At 43.0% G+C, this 16,210-nt stretch overlaps 1 protein-coding gene across 2 annotated transcripts in view; it reads right to left on the bottom strand.

The window, feature by feature from the left end:
• Positions 1-16,210, bottom strand: part of CCDC158 (coiled-coil domain containing 158) — a 1,731,209-nt gene that overhangs the window by 110,108 nt on the left and 1,604,891 nt on the right. For both annotated transcript variants that reach the window (XM_029599728.1, XM_029599736.1), the window contains one exon: positions 14,619-15,101. In XM_029599728.1, coding sequence (XP_029455588.1) covers positions 14,619-15,101 — 483 coding nt within the window. The remainder of the gene's footprint in view (positions 1-14,618; positions 15,102-16,210) is intronic.

Genomic DNA, 16,210 nt, shown 5'->3' with positions numbered 1-16,210 from the left:
CATTAAAATCATCTGATGTACCTTAAAGATTGGAAGATGCCCAGTGTAACCCGTATATTTAGAAAGGGATCCAGGGGTGATCTGGGAAACTATAGACTAGTGAACCTGACTTCAGTGCTGGGAAAAATCATAGAAACTGTTATAAAGAATAAAATCACAAAACATTTAGATAGACATGGTTTGATGAGACACAGCCAGCATGGATTTACCCAAGCAAAGTCTTGTCTCACCAATCTCTTAATGTTTTTGAAGGGGTGAATAAACATGTGGACAAAGGTGAATCAGTAGATGTGGTGTATTTAGATTTTCAGAAGGCATTTGACAAATTCCTGCATGAGAGGCTTCTACAAAAACTGAAAAGTCATAGGATAGGAGGCAATGTCCTTTTGTGGATTGCAAGTTGTTTAAAAGACAGGAAACAAAGAGTAGGATTAAATGGTCAGTTTTCACAGTGGACAAAGGTAAACAGTGGAGTGCCTCAGGGATCTGTACTTGGACCGGTGCTTTTTAATGTATTTATAAAAGATCTGGAAAGGAGTATGACGAGTGAGGTGATCAAATTTGTGGATGACTCAAAATTATGCAGAGTAGTTAAATCTCAAGCAGATTCTGATGAATTGCAGAAGGACCTTACGAGACTGGAAGATTGGGCACCCAAATGGCAGATGAAATTTAACATGGACAAGTGCAAGGTGAGGCATATAGGGAATAATAATCCTTGCTGTAGTTACACAATGTTAGGTTCTATCTTAGGAGTTACCACCCAGGAAAGAGATCTAGGCGTCATAGTGGATAATACATTGAAATTGTCTGCTCAGTGTGCTGTGGCGATCAAAAAAGTAACCAGAATGTTAGGAATTATTAGGAAGGGAATGGAAAATAAAACAGAGGATGTCATAGTGCCTCCATATCGCTCCATGGTGAGACAGCACCTTGAATACTGCGTGCAATTCTGGTCTCCACATCTCAAAAAGGATAAAGCTGCACTGCAGAAAGTGCAGAGAAGGGAGACCAAAATGATAATGGGCATGGAATGCTGCCTTATGAGGAAAGGTTAAAGAAGTTAGGGCTGTTCAGTTTGGAGAAGAGATGACTGAGGGAGGATATGATAGAAGTTTACAAAATCATGAAAGGACTTGAACAAGTTAATATAAATCAGTTATTTACTCTCGCAGATAAAAGAAGGACCAGGGGGCACTCCATGAAGTTAGCAAGTAGCTCATTTAAAACAAATTGAAGACAATTCTTTCATTCAGTGCATAGTTAACTCTGGAATTCATTGCCAGAGGATGTGGTTACAGAAGTTAGTGTAAATGGTTTTAAAAAAGGTTTGGATAAGTTCCTAGAGGATCCATAAACTGCTATTACGGTAATTAATAAGCAATAGTAGCTTGTGATCTATCTAATGTTTGGGTACTTGCCAGGTACTTGTGACTTGGATTGGCCACTGTTAGAAACAGGATACTGGGCTTGATGGACCCTTGGTCTGACCCAGTATGGCATTTCTTATGTTCTTATGTTCTTATGCATTGAAGCAATTAGTTAACTTTCAATATCCAAGCCATCAGAGACAATGACTGAAAATTCAGGTGGAGAAGATTCCCATTGTACTGAATAATTAGTGTTGGTACTATTTCCAATGTTATTAATAATTGAATAGCTAGATATTTAAGCCAGGGAAACTAGATCTGACATGGCCAAAAAGGAGCTAGCAAATCATTAGGCTTTTTTTCTTTTTAATTTTTGAATTGTCTTGACTGTGAGTAGAACTGGGGAAAATGCTTCTATGACTAGGTCTATCTGCTGAGCTCCCCATAATTGAAAAAGCTATTCAACTATATTTCAGGATTTTTTGTCCAGGGAACTTTCTAGGGACTGACAACAGTAAGTTTGTGAGGAATTGCAGAAACTCTATAAAGGTATTTTGCTGGAACTTCTAGAGACTAGCAAAAGTAACTTTGTCGGGAATTAGAGGAACTCTATTAAGATATTTTTGCTGAGAACTACTGGAATTCTGCTGAGGGGAAGGTAAGGTAAATATGTAAATCTTTCATTGTTAAAGGTAAGAGGTGAAGTATTGTTGTCATGATTAACCTGGATTGACCACTAAAGTACCTATTAGCACAGCAGTGGGACTTTATACTAGGTAAGAGCCAAGAGAGCATCTAAATTTCAGGATTTTTTTTCTGGGAAATTTCTAGGGACTAGCTAAGGTAACGATGTGGGGAATTGCAGAAACTCTAAAAAGGTACTTTGCTGGAACATCTGGGGGCTAGCACATTTAACTTTGTGGGGAATTGTGGGGAATTAGAGGAACTCTACAAAGGTATTTTTGCTGAGAACTGCTAGTGATTCTAAATCAATTCTGCTGAGGGGAGGGTAATGATTTTATGATTCTTTTCTCATTACAGGTGAGGATCTGCCCTTTTCATTCTGAAAAAGAATCTTCACTTGAGGATCTAATCTCACACCATATTCAATTCCTCATCATTATCAAAAGATGCTGCTCCAAAATACCTGCACTAGTCAATACAGGAAGCGATGAATAGAGAGTGTAATGGTGTTTGCCTCTTCTGTGATACATTCTTAGGAAAAACCTTATGATGTACTTTCTCTCTAAAGTTGAATGATTTTGAAGAATAGCCTCTGGTGCTATGACATCTGAAGTTGAGTTATTGGTGCCAAAGAGGGCGTTGCAACTTAAGAAGACTTTTATATACAGTAGGTTCCACTTATACAGAGATAGAAAGTATTAAAGAGAACTGTAGTGGTATACTGGACATTGAACTTATATAAAGTCTAACTAGATGTCAGGCAAGAACATCTTGCACAATTTTGTCTAAAACCTTTAAAATTTGCATTTGAAATTGAAATCAAGTACAACATGAAAAGAAGTACATATATAAAAGAAAAGAAAAAATATGCCAAACAAAACAGTAAAAAAGCATACTTCCTATAGTTTACACGATAAGAGGAGACCAAAATGAAAAACCCTACAGCACAGGTACAATGTCAAGAAACAGTAGGGATCTGAATTTGTTTCATGATGAAATAGGAAATAGAGATGATATTTCCTATTTTGTCGTGGTTCAGGAGGGCAACGATATGATAAGAAAACCCATGAATTTCATGTGGTTTTCTTATGGTATATCGGAGGGGAGAAAGGGCACATAAAAAAAAACCCCAAACCCAACCCAACCCTTCAAATTTTATTAATTGCAACGCCCACCCTCCTGACCCCCCAAAACGTGCCCGACTGTCCCCCCCAAGACTTGCCGAAAGTCTCTGGTGGTCCAGCGGGGTCCAGGAGCGATCTCCCCCTCTCAGGCTGTCCGCTGCCACTAATCAAAAAGGCACTGATGGCACTTTGCCCTTACCGTGTGACGGGCTATTGGTGCCATTGGCTGGCCTTTGTCACATGGTAGAAGCAATGGATGGCCGGCACCATCTTGGGCCGTCTCTATTACATTGGGACCCTAGGTGCCTGAAAACCCTAATTTTTGAAGGTCTGAACTCCCGGTTGAAAGATGAACTGGTGACTCGTGAGATGCCCGAGACCTTAGCGGAACTTATGAAGTTGGCAGCAAAGATTGATCACCGAATTTGCGCCAAAGTTCAAGAGGTCAAGAGTCCCAGAAGACCACTCCAGGGAGAAATTCATGTCAAGTCTGTACTCAGGCCTACACTCTCAGGGTCTGCTGCTGGCAAAGAAAAACCAATGCAATTGGGCCCCAGTCATTTGACTTCTAAAGAGAGATGATTCCCAGACCTAAGACCTGTAGGAGGACTCTTCTTAGGTCTAACTGCACCCTCTCCTCCACTCTCTCTTCCAGTATCTTTAATCTGCGGGCCTTTGGAATATCAGACCTTTGCCTTAATAGACTCTAGGGCAGGGGGAAATTTCATTTTGAAACGTCTAGTGGAATACTTGCGGATCCCTACCACTACTATGATGTCTCCATTACTATTGTCCTCTATTCATGGAGAGCCCTTACCAGGTGAAGTAACTCTGCTTACAGAACGTGTGAACTTGTGTACCGGTGCTCTTCATACAGAGACTATTTCCTTCTTTGTGCTAGAGAAGGCTTGGTACCTGGGCTACCGTGGCTGCAGAAACACATGCCACAATTCAACTGGACCACTTTGGAGCTTTCACGTTGGGGTCCAGATTGTCATGGCAAATGCTTAATGGAAGTCTCCCCAATACCATGCATGCCAACTATCCCGTTGTTGCCTGGTTTGCCACCTCAATATGCATCTTAATTTCTGACCCTGTAGTTTTGGAGGTGAGGGAAGGGGAGGCTGAGTCATGCAAGACAAAATGTCGACACCCAAAAGCAGCAGTGGGACAGCAGTCTCGACTTAGCACTGTTTGCTTCTGATTCCGATGAAGAATCATCTTGTGTGGGATTCTCATCAGAAACAGAAGAAGTAATAGCTGACAAAGTTTTAGGAGGATCAGTTAGTCCTGTCTTAGCCTCCACTTCAGTGCAGCAGGGGAGAGATGAAACTGATGATGATAACGAGGAGGAAGAGCAGTCAGCGCAGGCACAGAGTGTGACTGAGGCCGCTGGCATTGCTTCTCAGGGTGCACCCACTACTTCAGCTCCAGTGCCAGCATCCACCCCCAAGGCTATACAGAAGGGAGGATCATGAATTACATCTACAATCCGGAGCCACTTTAAAGTGACGGAGGACCCGCATTTTGTTTGGTGTAATTACTGTGGCAGCGCTATTAGCAGAGGCAAGCAAATGGGACATTATCTAATTTTGGCTTGACGCATCATATGAAGAGGCAACACCCAACAACATTACTGCTATCTGGAGATGGTGGCAGTACCAGTCAGGGGACTCCTTCCAAGCAGCGTAAAGTGGTTGAAAAGGTGCAGAGTCAGCCCACACCCTCTGCCCCTTCTAGCAGTCAGGTGGCAGGCCAGAAACCCCCTGACATGTGGCAGAAGCAAAAACCCACCATGGAGGAAATGGGGTGGAGTGCGGTAATGCTATTCTGGGGTAGGAGGCAGGCAGCCTCAAAAGTTGTGACCAGGTGCAGAGTCAGCCCACGCCTTCTGCCCCTTCTAGCAGTCAGGTGGCAGGCTAAAAACCCCCTGACATGTGGCAGAAGCGACAACCCATCATGGAGGAAATGGGGTGGAGTGCGGTAATGCTATTCTGGGGTAGGAGGCAGGCAGCCTCAAATGTTGTGACCAGGAGCATTGGGGAAATGATTGCCCTTGATGACCAGCCCTTGCAGTAAGTGGATAATGTGGGTTTCAGGTGTTTTCTGAAGGTCGTAGTTCCAAATTACAAAGTCCCCTCCAGAACCACATTTAGCAGAAAGGTCATCCCCAGTTTGTACAAGCAGTGTCGCAGTCGCATCCAAGCGCTGCTAGCTAAGGCACAGGGGAGTGTGCATTTCACCTGCAATATCTGGACAGCCATGAATGCTGCACACTCTTACCTCTCCCTGACACCTGGTGGGACCTGGCTGAGGCAGGAGCAGGCAGCAGCTCTATTACTGAACAAGTATCAGGGTGGAGGTGGGCTTTACTGCACACCCACCTGATGGACCAGGCCCATACCACAGCCAATATTCTAGCATGCATCAGACAGATGCTGGAGGGCTGGCAACTACACCAGCGAGACAGGAATCCTCAGGCAGGGGTCTTTGTCACAGACAATGGTGAAAACATGGTTAAGGCATTAACCGAGGGGCGCTTTAAGAACATCCGATGTTTTGCACACACTCTGCACCTGGTAGTGAAGTCAGCTCTGGGGTTGGAGTCCAATCACCAAGAGAATGAATACCTGCATAGCTTAATTCAGACGTGCAGGAACATAGCAGCGCACTTCCACAGAAGTGTGAAGGTGGGGCAGGTTCTCCGACAAAAGCAGACTGATGTGGACATTCCTCACAAGCGTCTCATTCAAGACATTGCCACCCGGTGGAATTCCACCTTTATGATGCTGCAGAGGTTAGTGGAGCTGCAGACACCCCTTCATGAACTTTCTGGTTCAATGGACATAGGTGTGCAGAATCCCCTAGGGCATTATGACTGGTTAGTCATGAGTCAGCTGGTAAAAATCCTGCAGCCCTTCAAGGATGTCACGGAGGAGCTGAGTTCCAGAAGTGCCACCTTGGCTGACATTATCCCTATAGTTAATTTCCTGGATGAAAATTTGGAGGCCTTAAAACAGGCAGAGGGAATGACAGTTGAGGTGCTGCATTGTCTGGACATTTTGCAGCAGCAGGTGGAAGAGAGATTAAGGCCTTTAACAGAACACATACATGCTCGCCACAGTCTGTGATCCCCATGTGAAAGGGAAACTCGCCCTACAGTACGATTGTCTCCTATTGGTGAAGGACCTGCTGTTAGCAAAAGTCCGTGAACAGGAGCGCCATAGGCAGAGACAGATTAGCCGTGAAGCAGAGGAGCAAACAGCGGGCACTTCATAGAGTTCTGATAGCCAAAGCAGGAGCAGCACTCTGTCAGCGACAGCTAGTACCTCCTCCTCCTCCACTTCAGAACGCTAAAGGCATGTTGCCCATAAAGATTCATCTTTTGTGCTACGGGCTAGAGAGAAAGCAGCTGGTATGAGTGACTCTCAGCCCACCTAAGCAAAGGAGACACCAGCACAGCTGTCAGTGACATGGTATCTCTCTGAGTCGACAGAGAACATGCAAACAGATCCACTGGCATATTGGGCACACAAGTCCACTGTCTGGCCATACCTATCCAAAGTGGCTCAGAGATATCTGTCATGTCCACCAACCAATGTGCCCAGTGAACGTGTCTTTTCAATGGCAGGGGATATCATGAGCCCTCACTGCTCAAGGCTGGCACCAGAGTTGATGGAAATGCTAGTGTTTTTGAAAGTAAACCTGCCTTTGCTTGGGTTTCCAAATTTTCCCTGTGAATGGCAAGATGAATAAAAGCAATTGAAAGCCTTGCAGCAGCTCCAACTGCCTCCTATGCTCTAGATAATATAAGCAGTGCAGCATATGTACCTGACTTGAAACGCTGTGCCTGTCCGTGTACTGTCCAGGCCGTATGTCCCTACAAGGGCCCGACTTCTAACACTGTGCCTGTCCGTCCACTGTCCAGGCCATACGTCCCTACAAGGGCCTGACCTGAAACACTGTGCCTGTCCGTCCACTGTCCAGGCCGTACGTCTCTACAAGGGCCTGACTTCTAACACTGTGCCTGTCCGTCCACTGTCTAGGCCATAAGTCCCTACAAGGGCCTGACCTGTAACGCTGTGCCTGTCCGCCCACATTTGGAATGTAAGAACATAAAAAGCTGACTTAAGATGTTTGGAGCTTGCATATTTCATATGCTCAATATTTTTCATGACCTTGCCAACAGTAATGTTTCTAGTACTATCGAAAACTGATGGTAGTTGCACTCTAGTTCATCCTCTGTGTTCCCATTGTTTACAGAGGCACTGTGTAAACCACAAAGTCAACATAGGTTGATATTGTAGATTTGGACTTGAGTAACGGTTTTCTTATTTCTGAGAGCTCTTCATGTCCTCAATTGCTGTGCCTGTCCGTCCAGGCTTTATGTCCCTACGAGAGCTTGACTTCTGTCCTCAAATGCTGTGCCTGTCCGTCCAGGACCTATGTCCCTACGTGGGTTTCCGTTTGGCCTCTGTCCTCAAATGCTGTGCTTATCTGTCCAGGCCTAATGTCCCTACAAGGGTTTGACCTCTGTCCTCGATTGCTGTGCCTGTCCGGCCAGGCCTTATGTCCCTACGTGGACTTGACCTCTGTCCTCGAATGCTGTGCCTGTCTGTCCAGGCCTAATGTCCCTACAAGGGTTTGACCTCTGTCCTCGATTGCTGTGCCTGTCCATCCAGGCCTTATGTCCCTACATGGGCTTGACCTCTGTCCTCAAATGCTGTGCCTGTCCGTCCAGGCCTTATGTCCCTATGTGGGTTTCCGTTTGACCTCTGTCCTCGAATGCTGTGCCTGTCCATCCAGGCCTAATGTTCCTACAAGGGTTTGACCTCTGTCCTCAATTGCTGTGCCTGTCCATCCAGGCATTATGTCCCTACGTGGGTTTCCATTTGATCTCGAAAGCTGTGCCTGTCCATCCAGGCCTTATGTCCCTACATGGGCTTGACCTCTGTCCTCGATTGCTGTGCCTGTCCGTCTAGGCCTTATGTCCCTATGTGGGCTTGACCTCTGTCCTCAAATGCTGTGCCTGTCCGTCCAGGCCTAATGTCCGTACCAGGGTTTGAACTCTGTCCTCGATTGCTATGCCTGTCCGTCCAGGCCTTATGTCCCTACGTGGGTTTCCATTTGACCTCTGTCCTCGAATGCTGTGCCTGTCCGTCCAGGCCTTATGTCCCTACGTGGGCTTGACCTCTGTCCTCGAATGCTGTGCCTGTCCGTCCAGACCTTATGTCCCTACGTGGGTTTCCATTTGACCTCTGTCCTCGAATGCTGTGCCTGTCCGTCCAGGCCTTATGTCCCTATGTGGGCTTGACCTCTGTCCTCGAATGCTGTACCTGTTCCTCCAGGCCTTATGTCCAGTCCTAACGGCTGAACCCTCATTGCAAAGGGAAACCTCAATCTCTGGCAATTCAACCTAGTAATTTTTCACAGCATGGATCCTTAAATAAAACAAACAATTTTCTTTAGTTTCCGGGCAGAGATGAGAACTTCCTCCATCTTGCTTATGAAGTCATGATCTGCTTGCAAATGCTTAAATCCTAACAATTTGTACCATTATACACTCTAGGGGCCAACCCATTCCAGGGAGCCCTTTCCTGCTCAAAGGAAAGGGAACTCTCCCCGGATGTAGCAGCCTATCTCTTAGCACCTTTTGACCCATATTCAGAACAAGAAAAGAGCTCCAAGGTTCTTAGACTGTGGCAAACACAGTGAGACCATGCTCACAGTGAGACCCTGCTCCACGTCGCTATACTTTGAAGGCTCGTGCTCCACTCTAGGGGCCAACCCATTCCAAGGAAGCACTTTCCTGCTCAAAGGTAAGAGAACTCTCCCCAGTGTAGCAGCCTATCTCTTAGTACCTGTTGACCCATGTTGAACTGCTGTTCACAGTAAGACCTCCTTCAAATCCCCATGCTTTGAAGGCTCGTGCTCCACTCTAGGGGCCAACCCATTCCAAGGAAGCCCTTTCCTGCTCAAAGGAAAGAGAATTCTCCCCAGTGTAGCCACTACTAGCCTATCTCTTAGCACCTGTTGACCCATATTGAACCGCTGTTCACATGGCACCCTGCTCCACGTCACCACACTTTGAAGGCTTGTGCTCCACCCTAGGGCCAAGCCATTCCAAGGAAGCCCTTTCCTGCTCAAAGGAAAGGGAACTCTCCCCGGTGAAGCAGCCTATCTCTTAGTACCTGTTGACCCATATTGAACCGCTGTTCACATGGCACCCTGCTCCACGTCACCATGCTTTGAAGGCTCATACTCCACTCTAGGGGTCAACCCATTCCGAGAGCCCTTTTCTGCTCAAAGGAAAGGGAACTCTCCCCAGGTGTAGCCAGCCTGTAGCTATCCTCTGACCCATGTTGAACTGCTGTTTACATGGAAACCTCCTCTGCCTCAGCCTTGAAAATTCTCATTTGTATATCTGCTAACTCCACCAGATTTTAAAAGACCAGCGAGAGCTCACTAGACGCCAATGGAAACACCACACTCTAGAGGCAAACCCATTCTAGGGAGCCCTTTCCTGCGCAAAGGAAAGGGAACTCTCCCTGGGTGTGGCCAGCCTGTATCTACCCTCTGACCCATGTTGAACCGCTGTTTACATGGAAAACGTCTCCGCCTTGGTCTGATATCATCCCAAAGCCCTTTTCTCATACGTCTCTGCTCTTACAAAAACTGCAAACCTCACACCCCTAGTGAATCCAAAAATAAAAGCAATGACCTCGCACATTTCTTTAATAATAAAATACTCAAAATTATCTCTTGCTTCCCTCCATTCTCCCCCCTCTACAACCCCTCTTCTAACCTCACTAAATTGCACATGGATCAGATTGAGACCACCTCCAGTACACAAACTGAATCCCTATTAAGGAAATTCAAACCGGCAACACACCCAGCTGACGCTATCCCATCCAAACTGTTAACCATCCCTGAAGTAATTGCCAAACCCCTCACTGAAATCATTAATTGCTCACTTACCTCTGGCATTGTTCCAAGCTCCCTTAAACAAGCCATTGTAAAACCTATCCTTAAAAAAGCTAATCTTGATCCATCTGAACTTACAAACTTTCGACCAATATCCAGCCTACCCTTTCTTGCAAAAATTATGGAAAAAGTAGTCAACATACGTCTCTCTGAATACCTTGAAAATCATAATATACTGTCCCCATCACAATTTGGTTTCCATAAATACTTCAACATGGAAACTTTACTAATCATCTTCTCAGACACACTGCTCAAGGGTACGGACAAAGGTCAATCCTACATTCTAGCCATGCTGGATATATCAGCAGCATTTGACACTGTTAATCATGAAATCATGTTACACCAACTAAAAATTATTGGAATCTCTGGTACTGCACTTAATTGGTTCTCCTCTTATCTAGAAAACATACAATTCAAGGTTAAACTTGGAAACTACTCCTCAGACCCCCTCAACTCACCCACAGGAGTACCCCAAGGATCATCCCTATCCTCCACCCTTTTCAACATTTATATGTTACCCCTATGCAAATTCCTAACTGATCTAGGCCCCACTCCTTTCCTTTACGCAGACAATGTCCAATTCCTCCTTCCCATATCAGATTCCATCCCCAAAGCATTAAAAACATGGGACAATTGCCTCGCATCAATAAACAACCTCCTCAACACACTCAACCTGTCCCTCAATACTTCCAAAACTGAACTCCTTTACATATCACACAATTCACCATGCTCCTCTGTAGCTAATACAACACTCAACTCCCATTCACCCCTCCTCTCCCAAAATTCCCGAAATCTAGGAGTCATTCTAGACAACCAATTTAACCTAAAAAAATTCATAAACACAACCACTAAAGATTGCTTTTTCAAGCTCTACATACTGAAGAAACTGAAACGTCTCCTTTATCTCAATGATTTCCAAACTGTCCTTCAGGCCCTCATCTTCGCTAAACTTGACTACTGTAACTCCCTTTTGCTTGGCCTCCCTAACTCTTACCTTAAACCACTCAAAATATTATAGAACTGTGTGGCAAGAATTCTCACTAACTCACACAAAATGGACCATATTACTCCCATACTGAGAGACCTCCACTGGCTCCCCATTACATACAGGATTCTCTACAAAAGTCTAACTATCATCCACAAAACCCTATACACCCAGGGCTTTCTCTGGATGAATGACTCCCTCTATTTCCTCACTTCTAACAGACCCATCAGATCAGCCTACAAGGGGACCATTCACACCCCTGTTCCCAAATTCACACACCTCGCCTCAATGAAAGCTAGGGCCCTATAGATTGCAGGAACCTCCATATAGAACGCTATGCCCACCAACTTACGTATGGAACCCAACACGAACATGTTTAAAAAACTATTGAAAACTTGGCTCTTCAAACAAGCCTTTAACTAAATTCCTCTACTCGCTCATTCACTCCTCCTTCGCTCCTGATCTCACCAACTTTATCTAATTGCCATTTAGACTCCTGATATAGCAAAATTAATTACTATATGCTAAGTGTACTGTCAATTGTACTCACTGTAAATTATAACCACTTAAAGTGCCGTCAATGATACTCATTGTAAACTATAACCACTTAAAGTAAGCAAAATGTCCTGTAAACTGTACATGTTGTATATTGTATATGTTGTAAACCAAGATGATGGTACCCCAACCGAATTTCGGTATATAAAAACACATAAATAAATAAATAAATAAATAAATAGATAAATAAATATATAAATGAATCTGCTAACTCCACCAGATTTTAAAAGACCAGCGAGAGCTCACTAGACACCAACGGAAACACCCCACTCTAGGGGCGAACCTATTCTAGGGAGCCCTTTCCTGCACAAAGGAAAGGGAACTCTCCCCGGGTGTAGCCAGCCTTTATCTACCTTCTGCCTCTGTGCCTTGCTGCCATAAACCAGATGACTCACTCAGCTCCTTGTGGTGTTCTTGCCACTATGATGGTTGCTCAGTGTGTTGGTGCTAGTCTTCTGCTTGCTATGCTCCACCTTCATTGTGCTCTAGGATGTTGATGCCACTTGTCTTGCTGCTTTGCCTGTCATGCTGCCTTCGAGGGTTCATGCATCTGTTATCGGTGCTCTCTTTTGAAGCTGTGGTGTGTTTTGACACTCTCACTGCTGCTTTGCACCTCTATTAAAGCACTCTTTTTGCCACTCCTGGTACCCTTTTGGCCCTTTAAAGTACTTTAGGCTATTCATGCCATTTTGGTGCTACTTTGCCACAGTCTAAGTACCTTGGAGCTCTTTTCTTGTTCTGATGATTGCTCCCCAGAAGTTTCATCAGAATTGATAAGAAAACCCTAATTCTGCAGCCAAAAATAGGCTGCAAATACTTCCCCCACTGACTTTAATGGGAACCGGAAAACGAATGCAACGTATCAACGGATCGGGGGTGTCATTGAAAGAATGTAACGTATTTTCCCACTAACGAATACGAATACTGAATTGGACGAATCTGTACCCTCTGCACATCCCTAGTGGATTAGCACATTAAGCAACAAGAATTCAGTCCTGAAATGCTTGTTACTTTCTCTACCATGATGGAATTTTGACTGATGGGAAATCAAATATGGTAAAATAAATAAAATAAAAAGGATTCACTATCTTCTGAACAAAATAAGGAAAATGTTCTCTCGAGCAAAACTATCCTCCCCCTTTCCCTTGTTATTAGGATCTCAATGAAGATTAACCCAATTCTACACAAGCTCTGTGGGTAGTATTAGATAGACTCAAATTTGCCTCTACTCTTCTAATCTGGGATGCCAATAATGAATAGTTTTAGGACCAAGGAAAAAGACAGGCATGTTCTAAAATGCTTTGAGCAGTTTAAAACACTTTACATAATAAATGATAACAAATAAAGACCAAATAGTCTACCCAGTCTGCCCAGCAAAGGGTTCAGTGTTGTAAGTGCCACTTCATGCAGGTTACCCCATTGCCACATTTTGGTTTCTTGGATTAGGACAAGTCCTCACTTCATGTCATATCCTCCCACTGAGGTGTTAATCTGGATCAGGACTCTTGACAGGGTATGCCAGCCAGTGTGTCTTTTACCAAGACCCAAGGTCTTTTAGGAACAACTGGGGCTGGCTCAGTTAGATATATTCTATTCAGTGAGATAAGCATCCAGACATACTAGTCAAGCATTGTCAGTCTAGGCCAACATCTATAAGTAGATTCCACATCTAGAAGTGTTATAGTCTAGCTTTAAGCAATAAAAGCACACTTTATGATGAATTATATATTTTGTATCCACAGCTGAACACAACAGATGGAGGATTAAACTTTTATTTTAAGTGAAGAGGGATAAATAGGAACAAAAACTATAGTTACAGTAGAAACTGTAAATGCAGACTGACAAAGACAGCTGAGGAAAGGCAAATATAGCAGGACACACAAAAATCCTTCTTAGTAGAAAGCTCTAAATACTGATGAATTCATTTGTACAAAAATAACAAAATATGAAAAATGTTTTAAATTATTAAAGGAGGAAACTGGATAGAGGACAGAGGTCTAAAATACAACCCTTCAATTGTGACGGTAGAAGCATACAAAAGACAGATACATGTTTTTTGATGAAGCAAACAGAATGTCATATGACCCATCAATATAACTCTTGCAAATACAGGGGGATTCACTTGAAAGAGGCCCCGGATATTCTGTAATAACTCTCACTAGGATGAAGCAATCTGAACGAAACAACATGCAATGTGCTCCTCAGTATATGGAGCTTTGAACAAGCCGAGGTGCCCCTGCGTCAGAGTGATGAGGTAGGCGCTGGACAGCCGTCACAACATTTAACCTCCATTTGCGAGATGGAGCAACGTGTCACACATCGGCAAAGAGCATAGCAGAAATTGAGTCCTTTTTCGGCAACAGGATAACTTCAAAGAGCCTTTGGCCACCACGGTTGCTGGATCTGACACCATCAGACTTCTTCCTTTGGGGTATGCTCATAGGAAAAGTCTATCGGAATAAGCCTCGCACTATGGAAGATTTGAAGGAAAACATCCAACATGAAATTGCTGCTATTCCCCCCGGTATGCTCACAAACACGTTCAGGAACATGGAGCGCTACGTCAAAATGTGTTTGGTAAAAACAGCAATCACTTCCAGCACTGCATGTAATGCAAAAGATTATACATACGTCAAAGTATGATGCATATTTCTTTGGTTCAGATTGCTTCATCCTAACGGAAGTTACAACAGAATATTTGGGGCCTCTTTCGAGTGAATCTCCCTGTACTTAGCACTCTTAAAGCAATGATACTCAGATACAAACATTCATGCAATGATTTTAGGGAAAGGGTTATATACTTTCTTCATTGATGATTATGTGAAATGATGTGCTAAATTAATTACAAGCTATAACTATGAAGCATATTTGTGAATTGTGGGAAAATAAAGGCATAAGAAAGTAGGCTCTACCAACCTTAAGTTCATGTAATTCCTCATTTTTGTCATTGACTATTTTCAGCAGATTTGATTTTTCCAAATTCACATCATCCATTCGTTGACTGTACTGTTCAACCTTTTGTGTCAGGTTGTCAATTTGGTTTCTGAAAATATTAAGTTTTTTATCCTTTTCAACTAATTGTTGCTTCTGGGTCTCAAATTCTAAAGATCCATTTTGTAGTTCTTCAACTTCTGTTTTTAACTGCAGGATTTCATGAGTTTTACCATCTAGCCGTGAATATAGCTTCTTGATTTCTATAGTGGTAGCATCTATGATTTTCTTCTTCTCTGTGAGAGAATCCGTCAAATCAGCAATAGATTTCTCAGCTTTTTCCAGGTTCTTCTTCTTGTCACTGAGCTCCTCAGTGATTTCGTGGAGCATCTCTTTTGATGCATCTAGCTGGGAAGCAAGCAGTGAAACTTTGTCTTGGAACTCATTTTGTTCATGAATAGAAACCATCTAAAAGAAAAGAGAGCAAAAAAGGAAGATGGTTTATTTTAAATTATTCACAAAAATCTTTTTAGAATAACATAATTCAAATGCAAATTTATTTTATTTTATTTATTTAAAAGTATTTATATACCGCTTTTTAAAATAAAATTTTATCAAAACGGTTTACAACATGTTAAAATAAAGTAAAAATAAAATATAACTAAAATAAACTTAAAATACATAAATTTAACTAAATAGCTAGATAAATGTTAGCTAAAACAAATTATTAAATAACAAAATAATAATAATGGTAACATGCCATGGGTAAAGAGTAGGGAGGGTAAAAGGGATGGAGGGGGGGAGGAGGGGGGGTAGCAACTTATCGAATTGTAATGTCCTAGAAAGAACACGGATGGGATAATAGAAGAGAGACGATAATGTAATATGTATCTGATGAGAGAAATTTAGGGGATGGAGTTTCATTTTTGATCGGGGAGATGTTTAATGGGAATGTTAAATGCTTGTTGAAAAAAGAATGTTTTTAAAGCCTTTTTGAAATGATGAGGATTTGATATTAAACGGAGTGGGTTGGGTAAAGAGTCCCAGAGAGATGGTCCTGCAACTGAAAAAGCTCTTTTCCTGGTGATATCTAATCTGGCCTGTCGTGGTGATGGAATATCTAAGAGATTTTGAGTAAGTGATCTTAAGTGTCGGGTGGGTTTGTAAATGCGGAGTAAGGTGCAAAGCCAAGTGGATGTAGAGTTGTAAATTAAACTATGAATGATTGAGATTACTTTGTATTTTATCCTGTATTTTATGGGTAACCAGTGAAGGGAATGTAAGATAGGTGTAATGTGATTGCGAATGGAGGTACCGGATAATAAGCGAGCTGCACTATTTTGAACTAATTGTAGCGGGTGAATTGATGAGTCAGATAGACCTAGATATAGAGCGTTACAATAGTCTAGACCAGAAAATATAAGAGATTGTAGAACAGTCCTGAAATCACGATAGAAAAGAAGAGGACGAAGACGTTTCAGAAGCTGTAATTTGTAGAATGATTTCTTTGTTAGGGAGGAAATTTGTTGTTTCATAGATAAGTCTGTATTTATGGTTACACCTAGATTTATGGCATG

This window comes from Rhinatrema bivittatum, chromosome 1, assembly GCF_901001135.1.
Source record: "Rhinatrema bivittatum chromosome 1, aRhiBiv1.1, whole genome shotgun sequence".
Classification (NCBI taxonomy): Eukaryota; Metazoa; Chordata; class Amphibia; order Gymnophiona; family Rhinatrematidae; genus Rhinatrema; species Rhinatrema bivittatum.
The sequence above is the reverse complement of the archived record's forward strand: the minus strand, read 5'-3'. Positions and strand labels throughout refer to the sequence as shown.